Source organism: Hyperolius riggenbachi, chromosome 1, assembly GCF_040937935.1.
Source record: "Hyperolius riggenbachi isolate aHypRig1 chromosome 1, aHypRig1.pri, whole genome shotgun sequence".
NCBI lineage: Eukaryota > Metazoa > Chordata > Amphibia > Anura > Hyperoliidae > Hyperolius > Hyperolius riggenbachi.
The window spans coordinates 257,581,237-257,608,946 of record NC_090646.1 but is presented as its reverse complement, the minus strand read 5'-3'; the positions used below and the strand labels follow the sequence as shown (position 1 = coordinate 257,608,946).

At 41.3% G+C, this 27,710-nt stretch overlaps 1 protein-coding gene across 1 annotated transcript in view; it reads left to right on the top strand.

The window, feature by feature from the left end:
• Positions 1 to 26,415, top strand: part of LOC137504713 (N-acylethanolamine-hydrolyzing acid amidase-like) — a 49,392-nt gene extending 22,977 nt beyond the window's left edge. Inside the window, exons 3-11 of the mRNA XM_068233301.1 lie at positions 651 to 777; positions 7,057 to 7,147; positions 8,350 to 8,426; positions 8,559 to 8,731; positions 11,977 to 12,039; positions 12,798 to 12,864; positions 13,979 to 14,007; positions 15,141 to 15,218; positions 24,929 to 26,415. Coding sequence (XP_068089402.1) covers positions 651 to 777; positions 7,057 to 7,147; positions 8,350 to 8,426; positions 8,559 to 8,731; positions 11,977 to 12,039; positions 12,798 to 12,864; positions 13,979 to 14,007; positions 15,141 to 15,216 — 703 coding nt within the window. The 3' untranslated portion in view covers positions 15,217 to 15,218; positions 24,929 to 26,415. The remainder of the gene's footprint in view (positions 1 to 650; positions 778 to 7,056; positions 7,148 to 8,349; positions 8,427 to 8,558; positions 8,732 to 11,976; positions 12,040 to 12,797; positions 12,865 to 13,978; positions 14,008 to 15,140; positions 15,219 to 24,928) is intronic.
• Positions 26,416 to 27,710: the final 1,295 nt, after the last annotated feature.

The following is a 27,710-nucleotide window of genomic DNA, read 5'->3' as shown; positions in this document are numbered from 1 at the left end:
CGCATGTCAAGCACTGACAGCCGGATGGACGAGAGAACGTGCGACCAGCGGGTGTGCGTGCGTGCGGTGGGCGCGCGATCGGTAATGACAGACCTAGAGCCCGTTTTCAAATGGGCTTAGGTCACTAGTGTTAAATATAAGTCAATAAAAAGGTGCAAAACATGTTTATATTAATATGTTACAGTTAGACTGTGCTTCCACTTCAAAAGGACCATACAGCCAAAAATTAACATGGCATTTACTGTGTTCTCTTAAAAAGTTATACTTTTGTTACACTTACCCTCCGAAAACCTTCTGTGCAGCCACTTCCAATGCTTAGACCCGCCCCTTTCCAGACGGGTGCTGTGGCACTTCTTTGGCACTCTGTATCTCCAAAACAGAGATCTGGAAGGTGGCGGGACTAAGCACCAGAATTGGCAATTGGGAGGGTGAGTTCAACAAAAAAAAACAGGAAGTCAGTATAACTTTTTAAGAAAACATGGTACATGCCGTGTTAATTTTTGCCCGTTTAGTTCCTTTTAAGATAATGTGATCTATACCAGAGGTTATGTGGTAACCACCACCCTATATACATGGCAGAGGATAGATATTGTAACAATTTTGAACAGCAGGTGTAAAAGAACTGTCTAATTTTTATATTTTTTATGCAGGTTTTGCACTAGCATAGTTGCCCAGGACAAGAAAGGAAATATTTACCACGGGAGAAATTTGGACTATAATTTTGAAGATGTACTTAGAAACCTGACCATGGATGTGGATTTCATTAAGAACGGAAAGGTAGAGTATATTATTGGTTCCTAAACACACAGCATAATGGGGCAGATCTGTCAAGACAGGTGCAAAGTAAACTGAAGCAAAATAGTAACAGTCGCTAAAACTGATACAGTCATAAGGTTTGCATTATGAAACCCCTCAGTTCAGTTTTGCTAACACCTGCCTTGATAAATCCACCCAAAATCTTTCATTTCACTTTGTAACTTCCATGTAAATGGAATGTGGCTATAATAATACAATACAATACAATATACAGTACAATAACATTTGTAAAGCGCTTTTTCTCCCATAGGACTCAAAGCATACAGATATACCTCAGATCAGTACATGGTTGCAGGCTGGGCTGTGTTACAGAGAAAATATTAAGGTGTTTGAAATGCCATGCTAAACAGGTGGCTTTTCAGTTTGGACTTAAATGCTTCCAGGGATGGAGATGTCAGAAGGCACTGTCTCCAAAGGTTTTGAGGTGGACTCTGGGGATGACCAAGTTATTAGATCCTTTTGATTTAAGATTGTGGGGGTTTAATGCAGTTACAACAAGTCCTTCAGGTATCCAGGGCCCAGATTGTGCAAGGATTTGAATGTCAATAAGCCAACCTTAAACAGAATTCTCTTATTTATAGCCAGTGGAGTAAGTGAATGGTTGGTGTTATGTGCAATGGCGGGGTTGGCTTGTTAACAGTCTTGTAGCGGCATTGCAGGTGATACAGGTCTTTGACTCTTTGTTTGGATGCACATTGCAGCAGTCCAGCCTTGATGTGATGAAGGCATGAACTAGGGTTGGAAGATCCGCTGGAAGATATGCATATGCATATTTCATGCTGAAATCTATTAAAAATCTATGTGCAGCATGTGGAAGGATTTAATCAGATTGATCCCTCTCTGATCAGATTATGATCTGAGAGGGATCTATCGTTTGGCATCGAGTATGGCTAGCTTAGTGGATGTTTCCACTAGGGTGCTGTGTCAATTTGCGATTCGGACACTGCTCCCATCCTATGGCTATGAGAGCACTGTACGTTATGTCTTTTCAGCTAGTACTTTGTACATTGAAAGTTTATAAAATCACTCAAATCTAAGTCAGAAGAATATTAAGATTTAAGATATGAGATTTGAATGTATTGCCCAAAGAAATGCAGCAGGCACAATCTAATCCCCCCCCCCCACCCCCCTCCGACACCTTCACACCACAACCACCATGCGAATCCGAAGAATTGTATCGATTTTCATAGGCAGTGATTCTGCATCCAAATTTGTATGTGAGGAAATGCTGCAAATTGGCTAATTGGCTACAGTGGAAATGGGCCCTAAGGCTCCAACCTTCCCTGTCATATTGTACAGATAGTTATTATCCAAATATGGTGACTGGGAAACAGGTGTATGCAAAACCACGCACTCTATGTTGCCTTGGACAGCCTTTCTTGGAGGAACAACTGATGGCCCAGATTTCATCATCCTGGGCAATACCTGCTTCCTGTTTACTCTTAAACTACTTGCACACTATACACATAGCATTGTGATAGGACACAACAATGATAAAAAGTAGCTTTATGCATTAGCAGTGCGAAGTGACGCATACAGTGAAGCATACAGTACATTAAAAGTATACTGTACTTCACTGACACTGTAAACATGCATGTTGTAGTAATATAGGTTTTTACACATAGACAATGTGTGGGATTGCTTTCAAGTTTTTGTTTTTTTATGTAACGCAGTGTAGTTATTCAAATTGTAGATTTTGGGACTAGAATTCCACTTTATTACATATAAAACAACTTCACATGTATGTGATTATTGTATCACTTTCCTTGATTTAATTACAATCTGTAAAAACAAGTTCAGCAGGGCAGCATTTCAAACATTAGATCATAGAGACTGAATCACAGATATAGTTTTCTAGAATTCAAGCCACTCAGAACAGAATCCACAACATGCAAATTATCTTGTGAAGCTCAAACTGCATATAGTAAGTGTGGCTAGTATGATGATAAGGCAGTTAGGAGTCAAATGACTGGAAAAAGAGTTAAAGGGGCACTATGGCGAAAAATTGTACAATTTCAAATAAGTGCAAACATAGACAAATAATAAGTATGTTTTTTTCCAGAGTAAAATTAGCTATAAATTACTATAAATTACTTTTCTCATATGTTGCTGTCACTTACCTATGTTGGTGTCACTTACAGTAGGTAGTAGAAATCTGACAGAAGTGACAGGTTTTGTACTAGTCCATCTTTTCATAGGGGATTCTCAGCAAGGCTTTTATTCGCTATAAAGATATTCCCTAAAAGGATTTAAACAATGATGCTGGCCAGCCTCCCTGCTCGCTAAACAGTTTTTTGGCAGTTGGACAGAGCAACTGCCAGTCACTAAGTGCTTTTGAAAATAAATAAATCCCTGAGACTCCACCATGAAGAGATGGACTAGTCCAAAACCTATCGCTTCTATCAGATTTCTACTATCTTCTGTAAGTGACAGCAACATAGAAGAAAAGTAATTTATGGCTCATTTTAGTCTGGAAAAACTTACTTCTTATTTGTATATGATTGCACATATTTAACATTTTTAAATGTTTCACCATAGTGCCCCTTTAATTCAAATAAAAAAATATTTTTATCTTTGTTTTATGTACAGATTGAAATGGAAAGATAAGTATATAAGCACGTACTGTAAGTACTAAAATTGTGTAACACTGTTCTATGTTTTATAGAAATTTTATAACGGACATGGAATTTCCCTCACACTCCTGATCTGAGGAGATATAAAGGGCACAGACAATGTAGCATGGGAAATAACCTACCTCTTTACCTGTACTAATGTTCATATTTTACACATTGTAAAGTTATGATGTCATTTTGTTGTAATGTTGAATGAAGTAGACCATAAAATGATTGCATTAGGTACTTTGCTAGGCATATTACTTCTTCTATGAGTAGGTTCCAATTATTTCTTTAGGCATTGCACACATTGAGCATATTAGTAAAGAAATCACAGTCAGAATGGAAAACTGTTAAGGTGGCCATACATCAGAAGACTAGGATCACCCATCCTATTATTATAATCAGACCGAATGAAAATCTGTGCCGCCAAGAGCATGCCCCATCGATGTTGCGACCAATTTCAGGCGTGCAATATCAGGATGAGCGACCAACGCAACAGAACCCCCAACCTTGTCCCCGCTAGTGTCAAATGTGCCCCGGTGCCCTGAGATATATATATATTACCGAGATATCAGATCTCTCTCCGATCAGATTGGATCAGAGTAGATCAGAGAGAGATCTGTCTTTTGGTCGATCTGCCCATACATAATTTGATGTATGGGCACCTTTAGCAGTGAGGTACCACAAGAGTCAGCACTGGGATCATTTATCATCTATTTATTAATGACCCAGTAGATGAAATAGAGTGTGATATTTCCATATTCACAAATTAAACTTTTTCACAAATTCACAAATTATACTTATTATGTAGACTTATGAACACTCGGGATAGTGACAAACTACAGATGGTGAAATTAGACATGGAGAAGGACTTGGGAATACTAGTGGATAATAAATTGACCAACAGTGTTCAATGCAAGCAGATTCTGGAGAGCATAAAAACTTAACTAAAAACACAGTCTATGTTAGGATGCTCTTTGTTGACTACAGCTCAGCATTTAACACCATTGTACCTAATCAGCTGATCAACAAACTCTATGCACTAGGTCGTGCACCCTCCATATGTAACTGGTTAATGGAATTTCTTACAAATCGCCCTCTGGCAGGCAGGTTAGGAAAACACACATCCTCCTCCCTTACCCTGAGCACTGACGTGCCACAGGGCTGTGTACTAAGTCCTCTCTACACCCTTTTCACCCATGACTGCCAGCCTATCTATAACTTGAACTCTTGTATAAGTCTCGCTGTATGAGAAGGGCCAAAAACATTATCAAGGACAACACTTATTCTAGAAACGCCTTGTTTGGGTTCTTTCCATCTTTTAGATCAATCCACATACACACATAAAGACTGAAAACCAGCTTTTTTCCCCAGCTGCGATAAAATTGTTAAACTCTGAATCTTCTATGAAATAGTTAACACTGTGTACAAATTGTTTAAATATCTGAAACTCCTGACATACTTGTATAATTTCTCTATTTCTACCTTTGTTACTATCACTATGGTCCTTATGTGTACCGTGGGGCTGCCATGAAAAGTAACTTCGTTGTGTTACACTATGACAATAAAGTGCTTGAATTGAATTGAGGCAATCTAATTAAGATGTATAAAAACAACCAAAGGCAATAACAAAACTTGGTAAACAAGCTTTTAATCTCTAAGTCTGTGCAAAGGATAAGTGGACATGAAGTATGCAGGAAGGAAAGTACATTTTACCACTTGATCAGAAAGGGGTTCTTCACAGTAAGAGTGGTTAAGATGTGGAAAATCGTACCATAGGGAGCATTTATGGCAAATTGTAAATGGGACTTGAATGTTTTTCTTAATCTCAAGGGCACCCACAACTTTGATATCTGGTTGTGGTATGATACCTCAAACAAATCAAGGAAGGACCACCTAACGCCGATAGGCGGCGGCGGGTTTAAGTGGTTATTACATGGAAACCGGCCGCTCGTTCGAGCGGCCTTTCCATGTCAGTTCACGGAGACTGTCTCTGTGAACAGTGTGCGAGCCGCCGATCGCGGCTCGCACGCCTAATGTAAACACGTGGGGAAGAAATCCCCACTGTTTACATCATACTGTGCTGCTGCGCAGCAGCGCCGTAAGGCAGATCGGCGATCCCCGGCCTCTGATTGGCCGGGGATCACCGTCATTTGATAGGCTGAAGCCTATCCTACATTGCGCAGGACAGATATCCGTCCTGCGCAGAATAATAAGGAAGAGGGAGGTAAGGGGAAGGAGGGAGCACGGAAAACGCTGCGGAGGGGGGCTTTGAAGAGCCCCCACCACTCGGCCACATGGAGCGGCGGCGATCAGACTCCCCCAGCAGGGAAAAAAGGGGGGGAAGTCTGATCGCCCTGCCTTGCTCACGATCTGCACTGCGGGCTGAAAAGCCCAGGCAGCGCAGATCTCAAAGAACAGCCCCGGTCCTTAAGTGGTTACATGCTTTTGCCCTTGTGGCTTTTCTTTTTTCTGCATTGAAGGGCAGGGAGGCTCAAAAGGTTAAACTTGAGTTACACGTCTTTTTTTTTTAATCTAATTAATTCATTAACTAGGGGGGGATTGGAATCAACATGGGTTAGAGACAATGAAAGATGAGTATCAGCTGGGGATCAACATTTGTAGAAGTATTAGTGTATAAGGTAGGAATAAATTAGTTATATAATCTATGGTTGGGAATCAAAAATAGGTTATAGAGGAGGCTAAGGCTATGTGTCTATTGTTTAGGGCCTTTGCACATGCTGCATAATGCAGGGCTTACAGTCAGCTACTGAGACACTAATTACCTCACCTGTGAATGTTTGTTGTTTTCTGCAAAACAAGTACTTTTGGTGGTTCTTGAGGACAGGGTTGGAAAGCCCTGGCAATAATGCACACGGTATGAGTGTGAACTGCAATGGAGACTGGACGTAGACTTAAATTCAAAGCCTGCATGCAGTGAGTTGGAATTATGTGATGCATTACATAACAGAAGTGTGAACAGCCCCATAGAATTGTATGGGCAGTGAGTTGGCATGCAGAATTATTCTGCAACGTAACAGGTAGTGAGCAAAGCTCCTGGATGTTAGAGAGGTTAGAGTCAGATGTCAGAGGGTTTTGGTAACAGGGTTTGGGACAGCAAAATGATGGGGGAGAACAACTATAGCAACTGTAGGACAACTGTTAAAGAGGAACTCCAGTGAACAGTTTACTGTTGGCAGGTGATGTAGCTGCTGCATGGTTTTTGGCAGTTGGAAACAGCTGTGAACAGCTATTTCCCACAAAATTTTGAACTTTTCTTGTGGGAGGGGTTACTTGTGGGAGGGGTTTCACCACAATATCAGTCATACAGCGCCCCCTGATGGTCTGTTTGTGAAAAGGAATAGATTTCTCATGTAAAAGATGGTATCAGCTACTGATTGGGATAAAGTTCAATTTGTGGTCGAAGTTTCTCTTTAAGATAGCATTATGTATCCAAGATCTCAGCTGGATAACCAAATCCCGGCACTGGGACTAAACTAAACAATGCCAAATCAAAATGAAACTGTATGGGTAACAATTTTGTTTTAGCACATGCCATGGAGATCGCTTGGTTGTGATGCAGTACTGTAAATAGTAACATTAAGTGTTGTCGTTTCTTTTGCAGGTTGTCTATACAGGAACCACCTTTTTAGGTTATGTTGGATTATGGACTGGTATAAGCCCTTTAAAGTTTACTGTATCAGGAGATGCAAGAGGTAAAGAAAATTGCTTTACAAACATAATTTGAAACCTTTAAAAAGAATGTGTAGTATTAATGATAACTAGAACATTAGTAACATTTTTATTTTCAGTTTAAAGACTACATTTTAAGACTGGAAAAGTAGCCATGAGAGTCTGGTGTAAAATTTGCTTCATTCAGCTGCTAAATTAACAAAAGCAATTACCGTTTGAACTTTTCAGAAATAATATATTATCAGCAGTGTTTTGACAACCAAATAGAGGTGTTTGCATTTTATTTACTTTTCAAGACAATGGGCTGTATTCTACTTGCTGTTCTATTGCTTCCTTTGCATAGAGAACAGGACTGTTTTTTTTTAACACTTGCAATGAAGAGTGTTTCTTACTAGGACTAGTACTATATGTACCTATGTTTATCTCATCATGTCACATGTTAGTTCAGGTATGCTTCAAAGTTGATCATCCCAGTGGCTCGATAGTTTAATGGTTCAGTAAGTCTGAACCTATTCAGTGAGAAAACCTTGGGCAAGACTTCCTAACAATGCTACTGCTACTGAGTGTGTTCTAGTGGCTGCCTCACAAGCGCTTTGAGTCCGACAGAAGAAAAGCGCTATACAAATATTGGAATTATTATTATTATTAAAAAAAAACTATAACTACACAGCACCTAGAAGAGGGACCTGTGACTTGTTTTTCCTATTTCTACAAATGTAAATGTGTTTTATTCAAAGGAACCAACATTATTGGCAGCAGCCAACCTATAACCATGTCTTCATTTGCCTGGGAGAAATAAAAAACATTCAGGTACAATTAATAGAGGCAGAGGACGCGCTGGGAGCTGGCTTGCTGGTGCTATAGATCTTGCATGAATTTTCCTAACCACCAGCATAGCACTTTCATAATCAGGCTCTTTCCACGGGTCTAAATATTAGCCACCCACCCATTTCATCCATACTGTACATAAGGGTCGCCTATAATATACTGGTGCCATGTCATGTTTTTTTATTGCTGGATCTGTACGGTAAATGAGACAGCCACACCACTATTAGACCAAGTATGCAACTAACGATAATTTATTCCTGCAGCCACCCCTGAATTGGGGCAGTGATTCCTCATTAACCCTACAGCACCTCTATAATGTCTACAGAAGCATGCTAATAAGCAGATGCATATTATTGAATGTCTTATGTCTAACCTAACTATCAGCATTTTAACACAGTGCATGCGGAGTGGTGGGAGAGTGCAATCTCTGCTTTATTCAAGAGAAGTTCCCCTGTCAGCTGGCTGATTAGAGACGTGAGTATATATTGAGCCAGGTGGTCCAAAGTGACTATACTGCTATTACAAACATGATCCATGCTAAATGATAACAGTAGCAAACCTGCCGTCAGATAATGATTATTTTTCTGTATCTATACTCTTTGTTAGACACTGAATGAAGCCAGAGATTTCCAAGCTGCTGCTTTGCAGCTTTCAAAGACCCCAATTATTGCTCAGACATATTACATCATGGGTGGCACACAGCCAAGAGAGGGGTTGGTTATCACCAGAAATAGAGATGGACCTGCTGATCTCTGGCCCTTGGATCCCTTAACAGGACAGTGAGTAAAGATTAGTTTAAGTTTAGGCTGAAATGTTTTCCTAGTCAAGCAGTTACATAGCTTATTTATGTCTGTGTAAAGCTCCTCAATTAGCTGGTGACAAACATTTTTCATTTATAAAGAGGTTTATTGTCAAAAGTATAGGATAATACAACAAAGCATTACAAAGTATCACAAAAATTGCAACGATATGTCCAAAAAGTAAACAGACACTCGAAAACACCGCTCACTCAGAACCGGACAGTGCTGGAACCAGGATGGCCAGATCCTTGAAACTATAGCAGAAGAAGAGGAAGGCCCGCACGTTGTCCTAAACGAAGTCCTTTATTATGGACGTATCCAAAGAATCAGCACACACAATCACACATCTCCAGCTGACATGTTTCAGACCAGGTGGTCCTTAATCATAGCTGAAGTAAGGTTGACACAGGAAAAGCCTATATACCCTCCTCCTGTGGGGGAGGCGGCCCTGTAACCAGGGATAACCTTCAACTCCACATGAAGAGGGGATATTAACAATAATAGGCATGTTAAAAATAATAAAATCAACTATATACGATAACAATAATACAGGTAATAAAAATAGGGAGAAAATGAAGCGGGCTCAGGTGCAGAATTAGGTAATTAAGGCTAAATCCCACCGGGAATTTAGACCGTTAGGGAGTCTCGTGCCCAACCTATAGATCCATAAGGCCTCGCGGCTTTTTAATTGTTTGATTGCATCCCCACCCCTAACACTTTGGGATATCCTTTCTAGGCCATGATAGGAAAAAGAGGACATGTCGCCGTGGTGAACTTGGCGAAAATGTTTCGCCACATTCGAAACATTGGTACTCAACCAACCCGGACCGCAGTAATGTTCCCCTATTCTGGCACGCAAGGGTCTGGTGGTGCACCCTACATATTGCATGGCACACTCACTACAGTTAACCAAATATATGACGTAACGGGTGCCACAGTTAATAAACTGTTTTATGGGGAACCTATGGCCATTCGCCGCGGAGATAGCTTCCTGAGTTCCTAACGGTCTAAATTCCCGGTGGGATTTAGCCTTAATTACCTAATTCTGCACCTGAGCCCGCTTCATTTTCTCCCTCTTTTTATTACCTGTATTATTGTTATCGTATATAGTTGATTTTATTATTTTTAACATGCCTATTATTGTTAATATCCCCTCTTCATGTGGAGTTGAAGGTTATCCCTGGTTACAGGGCCGCCTCCCCCACAGGAGGAAGGTATATAAGCTTTTCCTGTGTCAACCTTACTCCAGCTATGATTAAGGACCACCTGGTCTGAAACATGTCAGCTGGAGATGTGTGATTGTGTGTGCTGATTCTTTGGATACGTCCATAATAAAGGACTTCGTTTAGGACAACGTGCGGGCCTTCCTCTTCTTCCAAAAAGTAAACAACCATCCGTATTACAAGATAAAATTAGTGGTAAGTCAACAGAGATAGGACAAAAATATGAAAAAAACTAAAGAAGAAAAGGCAAAACAAAACAATAGAAATCAAAACCCAAACTTGCTTAATTAAATCCAACATAGGTTATACATAAAATAGAGGTCAGAGTAAAATGTCCAATTTCCAGAAACTGTCAAAAGCTATATGTTCAAAACTCAATACCTCTATAAACCAGCCATTTGTCCCATATTGAATAAAACTTGTCACATAAGTCTAAACTAACATAGTGCATTTTCTCCATAAGCATGGTAACATCCACCCTTTCATTAACAAGCTGAGAGAGGGAACTAGACTTCCATTTCCAAGCAATAGCCCATAAGGCCCAATTCACAGAAACCTATACAACTTGTGTAAAGCACTTGGAGTGCCAGAGTTGGGGGCCCAATAATAAAGCCTGCTGTAGACTGAGAGAAACCAGAAGGGGAAGAACATCAACATCAGCATATCCTTCCAGTCTGTCCAAAATTGCAGCGCTTCCTGACATGACCAGAAAATGTGGAACAATGTACCTTCCTATCCACAGCCTCTAAAACATGCTGAGGGTGTTGAGGGGAATATCTTCTGCAACCAGTAAGGAGTGTAGTACCACTTCAACATTAGTTAACTGGAGTGTCCTTTAAGATGTGACTACTAGCCACTACACCCACATTCCTCTATATAGCAGGCCAGGATTTAGAGCTGATGGGGAATCCAAGCTCCCTCGCCCAGGCCTTCAAGTAGACCACAGAATGTTCACCTCTGCTATCTCATAGCCTTAAATATAGTCTAGAAATAACATCTCATTGATACCTTTGTAGTACATTATTTAAAAAGGCTGAGGTGGCTGTAGTGTAGGCCCTAAAAAATGTCTAATCTGGCTATAACACAGGGATTCCTGCAGTGGGATCTTTTGGACCAGCCAAAACCGTTCAGAGGATACCAAACATTGATCAACCCGCCAATTAAACTACTCTGGACTGTGGAAAGCTGGCAAAAGTTCAGGATGCCCCCCAAATTTAATTCCTAGCAGGGAACCTATTGGCTAAAGGGCAAGCATGGCACCAACTATTCTATTCTTCCACCTGAGATATAGCAGAATAGGGATGCTAAACATTTTTAAAGTACGTTGTTGGGAGTCCAGACTCTTACCACTTATGCACCACTGATTGCCTGTGTTGTAGACTGCAATCTTCTCAGACAGATTCAGACTGTGCCAGCCCTTTCAGTCTGGACAGTGAAGATGATGCAGTCTAGACACCAGGCACAGCAGCATCTACAGTAACTAAATACGACTGGCTGCAGTCTGTTGCTTCTGAACATGTGATCAAAATTTCAAGATGAATTTGTAGCCACTTAAAGCTCTTTTCACATAAAAGGTAACATTTGAGCACTCGGATTACTAAGTTATTGAATGTTAATGTTTATACACTAGACCTGTCTCTGTGCAAACTAAGGATAGTAATATAAGGCAGCCACAGATCATTTTTAAAAGGGAATGTGTTTTTTAACCACAAAAGCAACATTGGTAGAAACTTACCAACAAATGATGTTGTTTGGGAATTACCTTCTAGTCTCTTTCAAAGACAGTTTGCTCTACCTCAATACACTATATATCAACGCTATTTAACTTCATTTTATTCCTGGTACCCCGTCTGTGTTTTTTTGTTTTTGTTTTTTAATTCATTGGACAATGTAGGCTACTGAGACAAGATCCTTATTATATTTTGTCAGATATTATTGATGTTGTCTTGAGTGTAAAATATTTTAAGTGTTTTGTATTTATGCTTTATTTTTGTAATATAGATGGTTCCATGTAGAAACAAATTATGACCACTGGACCACCCCACCACCCTCTGATGACCGAAGGTATGACAGATCCAAAGAATGAGGAGTCACATAAATGAAAATATGCCTTAAAATCTTTGCATAGCATAAATTCTGTGTAGTTTATTTGCACATTTCGCTTATCTAGCAAATTGCTCCAGTTTTCTTGGAACTACAGATAAGATCCGGGAAGCACCATAAATTGACCTCTATATATCAAAGAATAAAGAAAAATTCATGTTTTATGGGTCACATTTATTATTGATCTCATAAATCATTTTAGTACAGTTGTATAAATAAAAGATACAATTACTCTGCATCACATTAAAAAATGTTAAAGTAAACCCATGAGTAAAAATTTAAAAGTTAGATACTTACCCCAGGAGAGGGAAGTTTTTGGATCCTCCAGAGACTTACCCCGTCTCCCTCCTCCTCACCGATCCAGCGCTGTGTCCTCCTAGAGCTTACACCACTCGTGCTTTGGTGGAAAAAGCTGAGCTCAATCAGGTCCGTGCTACTGTGCAGATGGCTTGTGCATTGCGTAGTAGCATGAACCCAATTGGATTCGGCTTTCTCCACGTAGGCCTAAGCAAGTTCATGCCACTGCACATGCACAGATGGCGGTTTTGGGGTGGAGCGGCCCAGCGGCGGACGGCGAGGGAAGTTTTGAGGATCCAGAAGCTTCCCTCTCAATAGGTGAGTACCCATTTGGGGCACTTTTTTTCTCACTGGTGTCTTTTAAAATCCTGGTCTTTTGTTCAAATAACTTTTTATTTATTTTTTATTTTAATATTTTACAGGACACCAGCTATAAGAGCCATGAATGCGACTGGACAAGAAAATATTAACATTGACACTTTATTTAAGGTTACATTTATTTACTATACTTTCACAGTTTTCATATAATGCAAATGTATTGCCTAGTGCGAGAATGCGTAAAAACATTTCTTACATTTCTATTACATCGTTATTTACCAATTCTGAGTTAATTGTTTAAAGCATAATCTTATATTTGCTTAAAGAGTACCTATTTTATATTTAAAGTGTAAAATGTTTAAAGTGTACCTGGAATCTCAGAATAAAACAAATTTATACTCAACAGGGGCTTCCTCCCGCCCCATGAGCACCGATGTGTCCTTTGCCGTCCTCCCGAGTGCCTCTGTTCAGCTGTAATTAGTCCTAGTAATCTGGCTCAGTCACGCCAGTTGGCTCTTCTGTACATGAGCAGCCCCTCCGCGCATGCGCAGAAGAGCTGACCGGCGCGACTGAGCCTGATTACCGGGTGAGTATACATTTTTTTGTATTCTGCAACCTCAGGTTTTCTTTAAAGAGAATCTGTACTGTGAAAATCTTACATAAATAAACATACCAGCCTGTTTATTGTCTTCTCCTAACCCCCTCTGTGACATTTTCGCCGCTCCCCACTGCTTTCCTGGTGATAAAATCACTGTTTTATTCATTGTTTTTGTAAAAAATGAAGATGGCCGCCAAACAGGAAATACATCATCAGAGCAGGTTCCTGTTTGCAGATGCTCCTCTCAAATGTGACTTGATTGCTGGAATATTACTCCCATGTTTTGCCTTAGCTGCTTGTCTGAGCTCAGCACTGATCTCTCTACACTCACAGCTGTTTGAAATGTCTCAGCTCCACGAGCCTTGCAGAGACGCTGGCTGTGAGCAGAGACATTACCTGTGACTCATACACACACAGGATAGCCTGCCGGGGGCGTGCAGAGGGCATGCATAACTTTTCCCTATCACAGCAGAGACAGTGCATTCCTCTTTGGCTCGACAAGGCTTGACAAAGAAAAGAAGATTACATATATTACAGAGACAGTGCAACTAGAAAAGGCTGCAGTAATCCAGACCACATTAGAACAGGTATAGGAACTTATAGGATAGAAGAAATAAGGCTGAAAATTTTGTTACAGAGTGCAAGGGTCTAGTTGTATATTAATTTTTTCTGCATTCTTACTCACAGGTTTTGTCTGTAAAGCCAGTGCAAAATGTGTAAGTATTTGTTCTTTAATAATTTCTATTTTTACATGTTTATTTTAGCATTGGGAGGTTTTAAACTATACCTGTTTTTGTCCCTTTCTGTATATTGAGGCAGAGCTATCCCCTTATGCAGTACTCTCTGGGAACCACAGAAACTCTATGGTTGTAGTAGAAATAAAGTCAGACACAGAAACCAGCTAAGCATTTGATCCAAAATTAACATTTTAAATGTTATATTTTAAAATAAAGAACTGATAGTTGCCAGGATAACTCTTCTGTACAGTAGAAGAGTTGTGGATTATTCTGGAATAAAATGTGGGCGTTAATCCATTTTGTATCATTTTCCCCAATTTTTTTAAGGCAAAAGTTGGTGGGTCGGCTTATACTCGGGTCGGCTTATACTCGAGTATATACGGGTATTTTGTGTTCTGATTTCTATTGGCTAACTCTGTAAATAGTGGTGGTGCAGGGAGTTTGATATATTTTTACTTAGGCATTTCAGGAACTGAAGATACTCCTGGGATATGCAGTGGTGTCAGGAACATGGAAATTCCCCCTTGCTTAAAGTGAACCCGAGGTGAGAGCGATAGGGAGGCTGCCATATTTATTTCCTTTTAAGCAATACCAGTTGCCTGGCAGCCATGCTGATTTTCTGCCTCGCCCTAGACTCTGAACAAGCTTGCAGCAGATCAGGTGTTTCTGACAATATTGTTAGATCTGACAAGATTAGCTGCATGCTTGTTTCTGGTGTTATGCTAGGTACACACCATAACTTTTTTTGGCAGATTGATGGTTCAATAAATAAATTCTGTCACGTCCGATATTATTTCTGATCGCTTTTCTAGTCGATTTCTCATAGAAGTGAATGGAAATTGATGTGAAAAGATAAGAGAATCGAGCAAAGAATCGATTAGACGGAAAATTGACCTAAAAAACGAATCGTGTGTACCTAGCATTATACAGACACTGCTGCAGCCAAACAGATTAGCAGGACTGCAAGGCAACTGGTATTGTTTAAAAGGAAATAAATATGGCAGTCTCCATATTCCTCTCGCCTCGGGTTCACTTTAAGAATTACAGGTTTTACAATGGTGTGACTTCTTTGTGTAAATAATATAACCAGCTTTATGTTCTATTCCTTTTAGAAACACTATCTACACAACAGTAATGAGTGCAGCTTTTCCAGAGCAATACATAACTCGGATCAGGGATAAAATATAAAGGTGAGATAATGATCATACTGTATGTCAGTGTGTTTTACAAAACCTAAAGACTAAAGAGTACCTGAAGTGGCATGTGGTATGATCATATAACCATGTGTATATGTAGTACCGATCCTTCTTAGAACTTGCATGTGTTTTTTATTTCTCATTGCATTTTCTCTGCAGTTGGAGAAGTCAGAATGCAGTGGCAGTTCTGAAAACTAATTAGAGGCCATAAAACATCTTTGTGGCTGTGCATCACTTTTGATAGCTGGATAGTGATGAAACGTTCATTAGGTCACTATCTATCTGTGTGTCTGTTTGACATTATACCTCAGACACACATTGGACAAAGATTTTCAACCCTTAAAACCAAAATTAAGAATATGGGACTCCAGGAATCTTATTTATGATTACTTCTACAGTTACAGTTATTTATCTCATATGATTACTCTATATTCCGGCGTATAAGACGACTGGGCGTATAAGATGACCCCTAACTTTTCAAGTGAAAATATACATTTTGGGATATACTCGCTCTGTAAGACTACCCCTCTTGACTCTTGGACATTTGTATACTGTACTGTATGTACTGGTGCTATACTGTATAAACAGGTACAGATACTGGTGCTGTACTCTATGTGGTACCCAGTATACAACAACCAAAATCACGGCAAGTGATGTACCTTACCGGCAATCGGATGGTTATTGTGTACAAACCTTCTCATTCAGGTACCCCCTCACCTTATCATCGGTGTGTTGAAGGTTAATGGATGGGCACACCACCAATTTTCAGTTGGGTGCTTGATATTATGGTATAGGCATACCACAATAAAAGTCTATCTTCAAGTATATTAGCACACCAAAATTGTAGAAAATTCACGCTCTTTTATTGAGCCATTATATCCACAAATAGCCGACAATTGTTTCGGGGCCTAACAGGGTCCCCCTTTCTCAAGGCGTGTGGTTACAATCAAACACGGTGATACACTATTATATACATACTTAATCCTTTAACACCCCACCCTAAACTGTGATCAAACAGTGATGTCATCTCCTTTGTTTGCAGCAACAACATATGCACACATTACTCTATATCACCTCATCAAACTTTAATTATGGTCACTTGAAGCATAACTACACTCAGTAAACATGCATATTTACCTCGTCATCGGGACCGCGTTAAGTCACTTCTTTCCAGGAATCCTGGTGAGTGGATTTTCTTCTACCATACTTGTACAGCAACGCCCCTTGCTGCTTTCATACAGTCACCGCATAGGATAGGTGGGGATGCGGCTGCGGACAGTTTTGAGCTCCCTCCGCTCTATTAAACGACACCCGGCGTATAAGATGTCCCCCGACTATTGAGAAGATTTTCCTGGGTTAAAAAGTAGTCGTATACACCAGAATATATACTGTATTTGCAGTTTAGTTTTACTTGAATTTTAATTAATATAAAAAAATGTATAATACCTCAGTAATTTGGAGGATGTTCGCAAGTGGTATTGGTATGCGTTAACTTCTTGCCGACTGCTCCACGCCAATTGGCATGAACATGGCGGCAGCCCCAGGACCTTTCCACGCCAATTGGCGTGAACGGCCTTCTATGGTGCTAGCAGGATATCACACGCGCGTGACAGGCAGCCTATTGGGCCAATCAAAGTGCAGGGACAATGTCCTTTAAAGTGATTAAACCCGCGCAGGGGCTCAGGGCAGGAGGAGTGGAGCTCTCGTCATTGCCAACTAGCATAAATTTGAAGCGCTTGCTATGCTACTCTGATAAGGCATGTTAACTCTGACAAGGCATGCTATTTGTCTTAGTTAATCAAGCCCATTGTATTAGAAATCGCTCCTAGTGGGTTTCTGGCCTTATATGGACTTAGATACACACCTTGAATACAAATCAGATGCAAAACTATGCACTAAACCCTAATCTAAATAAACTGAATGCAAACTAATACACATGGATGCAGCTAGCCATAAGTAGACTAACATCTTTGTACAACAGGAGATAAAAATGTAAGTCTACTTATGGCTAGCTGCATCCATGTACAGGATCTTCTCAAAAAAATAGCATATTGTGATAAAGTTCATTATTTTTTGTAATGTACTGATAAACATTAGACTTTCATATACTTTAGTTTCAAATACACACGACGGAACTAGTAGTTCAAGCCTTTTATTGTTTTAATATTGATGATTTTGGCATACAGCACATGAAAACCCAAAATTCCTATCTCAAAAAATTAGTATATTTCATCCGACCAATAAAAGAAAAGTGTTTTTAAAACAAAACAAAGTCAACCTTCAAATAATTATGTTCAGTTATGCACTTTTGAACCAGAAACAGCGGCAGAAGCGCCTGACCTGGGCTACAGAGAAGCAGCACTGGACTGTTGCTCAGTGTTCCAAAGTACTTTTTTTTCGGATGAAAGCAACTTTTACATGTCAATCGGAAATCAAGGTGCCAGAGTCTGAAGGGAGACTGGGGAGAGGGAAATGCCAAAATGTCGGAAGTCCAGTGTCAAGTACCTACAGTCAGTGATGGTCTGGGGTGCCATGTCAGCTGCTGGTGTTTGTCCACTGTGTTTTGTCAAGGGCAGGGTCAATGCAGCTAGCTATCGGGAGGTTTTGGAGCACTTCATGCTTCCATCTGCTAAAAAGCTTTATGGAGATGAAGATTTCATTTTTCAGCACGACCTGGCACCTGCTCACAGTGCCAAAACCACTGGTAAATGGTTTACTGACCATGGTATTACTGTGCTCAGTTGGCCTGCCAACTCTCCTGACCTGAACCCCATAGAGAATCTGTGTGATATTGTGAAGAGAAAGTTGAGAGACGCAAGACCCAACACTCTGGATTAGCTTAAGGCCGCTATCGAAGCATCCTGGGCCTCCATAACACCTGAGCAGTGCCACAGGCTGATTGCCTCCATGCCACGCCGCATTGATGCAGTCATTTCTGCAAAAGGATTCCCAACCAAGTATTTAGTGCATAACTGAACATAACTATTTGAAGGTTGACTACACTTTTCTTTTAATGGTCAGATGAAATATGCTAATTTTTTGAGATAGGAATTTTGGGTTTTCATGAACTGTATGCCAAAATCATCAATATTAAAACAATAAAAGGCTTGAACTACTTCAGTTGTGTGTATTTGAATCTAAAATATATGAAAGTTTAATGTTTTTCAGTACATTACAGAAAATAATGAACTTTATCACAATATACTAATTTTTTGAGAAGATCCTGTATATCAGTTTGAATTCAATTTATTTAAAACTAGTGGTTAGTGGTTAGGTCTCTTCCACGAGGGCACGTCATCACCGTGAAAGAGTCTAGTACTTAACAATCTGCGTGCAAAGCTAACAACCTTCATTTGCTGCCTCTGTTTTGAATGCAACTTGTGTAATCTGCTCGGGTTTAAGGCTCTCCACATCTGTGCAGCTAGTCAACTAGGGTGTAGCCTGTATTTGGAAGCACTATCAATATCTCCTGTGCTTTATGGATGTATTAGCATGGGCTGTGTTATATGGATGTATTACAGGTAAAATCATTTTAATCTACAGTGGTTTGCAAAAGTATTCGGCCACAAACATGAATCAATTTTATTGGAATTCCGTGTGAAAGACCAATACAGAGTGGTGTACATGTGAGAAGTGGAACGAAAATAATACACGATTCCAAACATTTTTTACAAATAAATAACTGCAAAGTGGAGTGTGCGTAATTATCCAGCCCCCTTTGGTCTGAGTGCAGTCAGTTGCCCATAGACATTGCCTGATGAGTGCTAATGACTAAATAGAGTGCACCTGTGTGTAATCTAATGTCAGTACAAATACAGCTGCTCTGTGACAAGGCTTTTCAACCAGTGGTACGCGTACCACCGGTGGTACTTTGCTGTTGGCCAGGTGGTACACACCAGGTTTGCCTGCCACTTTATTACCCGCATGTCACTTGTCCTGGTCCTGTCCTGCCTCCAAAACGTTTGGCTCCCCCTCCCTCGCTCCTTGCTGTGCTGCTCTGTGGCATACTTCAGACCTCAGATCAGTGGGGAAGAGACAGCCAGGCCAACGATGCACAGTAATGGTGCAGATACAGAAAGTGACATCACTGCTCACTTTCTCTATGTGAAGTATACCGTGCACCGTTTGCCTGGCTGTCTCTTCACTGCGGCTGGCTTACCGATGATCCGAGGTGTGAACTATTTCACAGTGCACCACAGCATGGAGTGAGCAAGGGGGAGCTGAACTTTCTGGTGAGTCACTGCCCAGCTCTCAGCTGTCTGGTGGTGGGACTGGGCTACCTATAATTAAGCGGGGGGGGGGGGGGGCTGGGGGGGAGAGGAACTTGTAAGGCTACCTATATTGGCAATCTACCTACAGATTTCCAATACTGACAATCTGTAGGCTAGCAGTCTAGTTGTAGTCTTTTCCCCCGCCAATGCCTCCTACTTTTCCCCTCCTGTATGCCCTTTTTTTCTTGAAGTTTACCTGTAAGAAAAAAGTGCCCTGGGAGGTACTTACCTCAGGGAGGAAGAGGCCTTTGTATCCTAAGGAGGTTTCCCCCTTCCTCCTCAGTAGAGGGAATCCAGCGCTGGGAGCCCCAAAGTTCTCCTCGTCGGTGTGTGCCCATGCGCAGTAGCTGCTCTCCGTTCATGCCTCAGCAGAAACAGTCAAGCCCGATCACGTCCAATCTACTATGCAGGCACAATGGTGGTACTTTTTAGGTGATAAAAGTGGTAGAATGAGTGAAAAGGTTGAAAAGCCCTGCACGAACATGCACGAACGAACGCACGCACGCACACACACACACACACACACACACACACACACACACTATATTTGTTTTCCTTGACTGCAGTGCTCGAGTTTAGGTCTTTTTTAAAGGGCAACTGATGTTAGAAGAATGGCTGCCATATTTATTTCCTTTTAAACTATAGCAGTTGTCTGGCAGCCTTGATGGTCTATTTGGCTGCAGTTGTGTTTGAATCACACCAAAAACAAGCATGCAGCTAATCTTGTCAGATCTGACAATAATGTCAAAAACACCTGATCTGCATGTGCTTGTTCAGGGGCTGTGGCTAATGCTGGGTACACACGGTAAGATTTTCTGCGCGATTTTCCGACCCGATCGTTTTTTCCACACGATTCTGCACTAAATTCTGTGCTCGATTCTCTTATCTTCATTCATTTTTCTTATCTCTTTCCATTCACTGCTATTAGAAATCGAGCGCAGAAACGATTGGGAGCAATATCGGACATGACGGAATTTATCAATCGGATCCATCTATCGCACGGAAAATCGTACCGTGTGTATTAGGCATTAAAGTATTAGAGGCAGAGGCTCAGAATGATAGCCAGGTAACTGGCATTGCTTAAAAGGAAATAAATATGGCAGCCTCCATATCCCTCTCACTTCAATTCTCCTTTAACAGCTCACTTTTTTTTCACTGTAGTGGTCCTTTAAACAGTTGAAATTTGACAGTTGGAAATCGACAGTTTAAAAAAGACACTTATAAAATGACAGTTGGAAAATGTCAGTTGAAATTTGGCAGTTGAAAATGGCAGTTGAAAAATTACAGTTGAACAATGGCAGTTGAAAAAAACAACAGTTTAACCACTTAAGCCCAACTGGACGAGATTTCTCGTCCAGTTGGGCTGCGCGCACTCCCGCGGGTCGCGCGCGCGCGGGCCCCCCCGTGCGCGCCCCCGCTACTGGCCGCTAGCCCACCAATCAGTGAAAGGGATTATAAATCCCTTTCGCTGATCGGACCCCTTTCTTCTGCCTGGGAGCAACTGCCATTTCCAACTGTAATTTTCCAACTGCCATTTCTCAGCTGTCATTTTCCAACTGCCAAATTTCAACTGTTGTTTTTCAACTGCCATTTTCCAACTGTTGTTTTCCAACTGCCAAATTTCAACCGTTTTTTTCAACTATCATTTTTAAACTGCCATTTCTCAACTGTCATTTTTCAACTTCCATTTTTCAACTATCCTTTTTCAGCTGTTTCCTTCTTCCTTTCCTATTTAATTTATTTTGCAAACACAAGCCTTGAGATCCTTAACCTTCCTGGCGGTATGCCGCGCAGGAGGATTTCTCAGGCCCTGCTGGGCCGATTTGCATAATTATTTTTTTTGTACACGCAGCTAGCACTTTGCTAGCTGCGTGTACTGCCCGATCACCGCCGCTCCGCGCCGATTCGCCGGTTTTAATTGACCGCAAGGAGGGTTAAAGGATACCCGAAGTGACATGATGAGATAGACATGTGTATGTACAGTCTCTAGCACACAAATAACTATGCTGTGTTCCTTTTTTTTTTATCTCTGTCTGAAAGAGTTAAATAACAGGTATGTAAGTGGCTGACTCAGTCCTGACTCAGACAGGAAGTGACTACAGTGTGACCCTCACTGATAAGAAATTCCAACTATAAAACACTTTCCTAGCAGAAAATGGCTTCTGAGAGCAAGAAAGAGATAAAAAGGGGAATTTCTTATCAGTGAGGGTCACACTGTTGTCACTTCCTGCCTGAGTCAGGACAGAGTCAGCCACTTACATACCTGATATTTAACTCTTTCAGGCAGAGAAAGAAAAAAAGGAACACAGCATAGTTATTAGCATTCTTGTCACTGTACATCCACATGTCTATTTCATAATGTCACATGTCACTTCGGGTATCCGTTAATGTTGAATGTTTGTTTGCCACTACATTTCATGTTTTGGGGGCTAGATTTGCATCATGATTTGCACAATTTAAAACGGGTAATCTCTAAAAAGTCCATAACCAGATGAAACAGTCACAGGTGTCAGATATGCATAACTGAGAAGAGGGAGTGGAAGAAAAAGCCTATGTTGGCTTTTTATCTTCCCATCTTGCTTCCAGTCTAATGACCCATTTATTGGCTTCAACTTTCAAAGTGGTTCTCTTTCCAGGCTAGCAGCACTTTTAGCCACCTTTGAAACTTGTCCACACATTCTCTACCTTAGTGTTTGGTACTTATGTTCCTCCACGATGGTAACTCTCTTTTTCTTGGGCTACTTCAAATGTATTTATTTATTATGCATTGTGGTGATTTACTGTTGTTGAGTTGTTCTTCAGATAAACTTGCACTGTTTTTTTCGTGATGAAGAGGTATTTTTGCTTTGAAATATTGGATTATATTAATTGCAGCATGAATTTACAGATCTTTCTGTACCATTTTTTTGGACTGCCAACCATTTACTTCTCTTTACAAAAATGCATGGCACAAGTGTTGCTCTGCAGTATTAATTGAAATGAGACAGCAGTGTGTTGGCACAGAAATGTATACAGCAGTTCATTGTCAGAACACACTGCTGCACGGCACATGAAAGTCTGAGACCCATTACTGAAATAAGCTCAGCAATGCAGCAGTGCATCCTGACCTTTACGATTGTTATCAAAGTACCATTTTTAAAGGATCACTATAGTGAAAATGTAAGCAGTTAAAATCTTTCAGAACTGACATGTTTTGGACTAGTCTACCTCCTCATTGCGGATTCTCAGGGTTTTCTTTGTTTTTAAAAGAATTTCCTAAATGGCAGTTGCTAAGTCTAACTGCAAAAATAGTAAGATACCAGCGAGCCTCCCTACTCGCTTGCACACTGTTTTGGTAGTTAGACTTAACAATGCAAATGCTTTTGAAAACAAAGGAAACACTTAGACTCTATCATGAGGAGATGGACTAGTCCAAAGCTTGTTGGTTCTGTCAGATTTTAAATGGGGTCTAAACTCAGAGCTTCCTCTCTGCTCTAAGGAGATAAGCAACAGCATAATAACGTTAAAGAAAAACATTTCTTTGTTACAACTTACAGAAATCTTACAAAAACTTTGCAGTGTTTACTTTTTGGTGTCCTAGGAGCACAAAAGGGTTAACCCCCTGTGTTTACATATTAGCCCAAACGATGGTACAGAGTGGCACACCTGACAGCCCTAATTTACACTTGATGTTTACTTGCTGATAAGGCCTAATTAGACAGGCTAATCTCTCTAGACCAGGGCTTTGCACCTGTGATACGCGTACCACCGGTGGTACTTTTCTGTTGGCCAGGTGGTACACACTAGGTTTGCCTGCCACTTTATTGCCCGTATGCCACTTGTCCTGGTCCTGTGCTGCCTCCACCCTCGCTCCTTGTTGTGCTGCTCTACGGTATACTTCAGACCTCAGATCAGTGGGGAAGAGACAGCCAGGTGACCAGTGCACAGTGATGGTGCAGATACAGGAAGTGACATCACTGCTCACTTCCTGTATTTGAAGTATACACGCCGTCACCGTGCACAGTTTGCCTGGCTGTCTCTTCACTGCGGCTGGCTTACCGATGATTTGAGGTGTGAACTAGCCCTGGTTGAAAAGCCCTGGTCTAAGAGAATATTGGGGGGAGCAACAACATCATGAAGTCCAAAAAACACACCAAACAGGTCAGGGATAAAGTTATTGAGAAATTTAAAGCAGGCTTAGGCTACAAAAAGATTTCCAAAGCCTTGAACATCCCACGGAGCACTGTTCAAGCGATCATTCAGAAATGGAAGGAGTTTGGCACAACTGTAAACCTACCAAGACAAGGCCGTCCACCTAAACTCACAGGCAGAACAAGGAGAGCACTTATCAGAAATGCAGTCAAGAGGCCCATGGTGACTCTGGACGAGCTGCAGAGATCTACAGCTCAGGTGGGGGAATCTGTCCATAGGACAACTATTAGTTGTGCACTGCACAAAATTGGCCTTTATGGTTGAGTGGCAAGAAGAAAGCCATTGTTAAAAGAAAATCATAAGAAGTCCCGTTTGCAGTTTGACACAAGCCATGTGGGGGACACAGTAAACATGTGGAAGAAGGTGCTCTGATCAGATGAGACCAAAATGGAACTTTTTGGCCAAAATGCAAAACACTATGTTTGGTGGGAAACTAACACTGCACATCACTCTGAACACACCATCCCCACTGTCAAATATGGTGGTGGCAGCATCATGCTCTGGGAGCGCTTCTCTTCAGCAGGGAAAGGGAAGTTGGTCAGAGTTGATGGGAAGATGGATGGAGCCAAGTACAGGGCAATCTTGGAAGAAAACCTCTTGGAGTCTGCAAAAGACTTGAGACTGGGGCGGAGGTTCACCTTCCAGCAGGACAACGACCCTAAACATAAAGCCAGGGCAACAATGGAATGGTTTAAAACAAAACATATCCATGTGTTAGAATGGCCCAGTCAAAGTCCAGATTTGCAAAGAAGAATGGGCAAGGATTTCAGTCTCTAGATGTGCAAAGCTGGTAGAGACATACCCTAAAAGACTGGCAGCTGTAATTGCAGCAAAAGGTGGTTCTACAAAGGATTGACTCGGGGCTGAATAATTACGCACACCCCACTTTGCAGTTTTTGTTTTTTTTTAATGTTTGGAATCATGTATGATTTTCAATCCACTTCTTACATGTATACCACTTTGTGTTGGTCTTTCACATGGAATTCCAATAAAATTGATGCATGTCTGTGGCAGTAATATGACAAAATGTAGAAAACTTCAAGGGGGGGGGGGGGGGGAATACTTTTGCAACCTACTGTATTTGGCAGATCATGGTGCTTGGCAGTAACGTATTTGGCAGTAATTTGGGAAAGGATATGTACAGGAAACAACTGTTATCTCCTTTGACATACTGTCGGTTTATAAATCATAATTGTTAAATAGTTGTTGTTATCTTAACCAATGTCTATCTCATTCCTACAGAATTAAAACAAAATTATGACCTGCTTTCTATGAAGATTTTCCTGAAACTAAACATACTGAAACAATTACACATACTGTAACAAACAATATTAAAATAGATCAAAAGTCTGGATGAGGTTTGACCACAACTTGTCAGCTGAGATTCCGCTTCCTTTGGATGAACTGTTGAGCTGCCAGCATTTCCACAGCTCTGGTCACACTGTGCTGCAGGCTGCACTGGAAAAATGATTGCCTTTTTAGATACATATTCTGTTTAAATGTTATGCTGTTTTTTTATTAGCAGTATGTTAGAGAAGGCATACAACTGGCTTTATAAACTTGCATTTAATGACAGAACCTGAGATACGCCGCATGATTCAGGCTGTTTCACATCGGCAACCAGCGTTTTCTTTGCGGTGTGATTAGATTATTGCATTGCACCACAAAAGAACAACAAGCTTTGTGGATACCTGTGTTAATGAGTGTTAATTTAATTCTTGGTACCGAAACACACCATAAATGAGGCTTTCTACTGCTCACTTCCTGTGGCGGAAATACGCATTGCAAGCAATATGTTCCGCAAACAGGATGTGCTGCGAAATAAAATTGGTGTTCGTGTATGCACATTGCAAAGCGAACGCCAAACCTTTTAAAATATCTGCATTACCATTGATTTACATGACTTCCAGGCAACGTGCGTCACTGCAGATGCTGTCCCATAACGCACTGTTGACATTGCGTCAAATCGGATACTTCCGTTGCATTGTATGGCACTGTATCCAGTATGAAATGTCCCATAGACTTTCATTGCTTTAGAGTCACCCTGCATTTACATATAGTAAATGTATTAAGGGGCTTCGGGTGTAGCACATTGTTCAGGAGAACAGATTACCCAGAAATCCATATGGCCTGATTTCCATCTCCAGGCATCTTCTGATATACTAAGGCATGACCAAGCATCTTCACTTGGGATATCACAAGTGATTTCTCAAACCTGCACTGTATTTAGCCCCCTTGCCGGTCTAATTCCCGCCGGCAAGGGGGCAGCGCAGCACTTTTAAAAAAAAATTTTTTTGTAATCATGTAGCGAGCCCAGGGCTCGCTACATGATAGCCGCTCAGCAGCGCCATCCCCCCACCCACTCCGATCACCTTCGGCGATCAGAGTAAGCAGGAAATCCCGTTCAGAACGGGATTTCCTGCTGGGCTTCCCCGGTCGCCATGGCGACGGGGCGGGATGACGTCACCGACGTCATGGACGTCAGAGGGAATCCCGATCCACCCCTCAGCTCTGCCTGCCACTGATTGGCCAGGCTGCGCAAGGGGTCTAGAGGGGGGGCGGCGCGGCGGATCGGCAGCGATCTGATGTTACAAGCAGCTAGCAAAGTGCTAGCTGCATGTAACAAAAAAAAATTATGCAAATCAGCCCAGTGGGGCCTGAGAAATCCTCCTGTGCAGGTTACCCCGAGCTGAGCTCGGGATAACCGGCAAGGAGGTTAAAATAAAAATGCTAGGTGATAGAAGATTACAACCTTCACTTGTATTGACACAGTGGGGGTAGCTGAAAGGTTAGTAAATTAACAGTTGAGTGATTTCAGTCTCATGCAGGCACTCACAATTAGAAGGTTTTTTTGGGAAACATTTGCTGTCATGGATTTGTTAAAAAAAGAGAGCAAGAAAGAGTTACACTCTTGGGGCCTGATTTACAGCCCCAAGAGTGCCCCAAAAGTGTCAAGAGTGTACAGGATCAGTCTGCATCCGCAGTAGCACAGACTGACTTGACTGAGCCAATTACCGGGGCTGATCGCGGCTGAACGTCAGACCGCTGGAGGACAGCGAGGGACTCACGCGTGTTTATGCTGCAGGAGGAAGCAGCGGGTATCGGTTCTTCTTATAATTACAGCTCTGGTTTCATTTAAATATTTCCTGTTTCTTTATCATAAGTGATACAGTGAAGTTGGGCTTTGATTGATGAGTTGCTAAACGTTATCTACTGTTATGTGGTTAGGGTTTTTCATTTTTTTTTTAAGTATTTTGCCGTATATCTTCATATATAAGTTGACATGCTGTGTAAGTCGACCCCTAAATTTGCCCCTCATCTTGAACTGGAATTTTTTAATACTTAAGTATAAGTAAGCACAGGACAATTACTGGCTGCAAGTGGGGACCATGAGGATTACTATCTGCACTTGGGGATCAGGAGGGGTTAAAGTAAACCCAAGCTAGAGATGAAAAAAGTTAGATACTTAGCTAGGTAGAGGGAAGCTTCTGGATAGGCCAGGGGCTTCTCACTTCTTCCTTGACCCTGCTGTTGCCTTACACGGAACCTCTTAACATACCTGACAAGAGCTTTCATGAAAGGTAGCATGGCCGTATATTGTCGGGGTCCCAGCGAATGGGATGAGGTTGACAAGGACAACTCAGAGCCTTCCCTCTTCTTAGCTCAGTATCCAACTTTTTATTTTATCTTGAAACAAAAAGAAAAACCAAGAGCCCAATATAGTGCAGTAAGTCTAACAATTGTAGGCAAAATAATTAACAGATGTGGATATACTCACAAACACGGGTTACCACATACGCAAACAATTGAAATTCAGGTGGGGGGCATTAGAACCTGACCCCACTCAGGTTTAAGAAGTCGCTCTCTGTAGATAGAAAGAAGGGGACAGTCCCCTCCACCCAAGGTGGACTATATACTGTGCAAATTTGGACAGAGGCGCCAGGCAGGTTAAAATGATCTAAAAATAACTAAAAAGGAGGAGTACAGGTGGACTTACCTCCTGAAATGGTGGACAATCGAAATT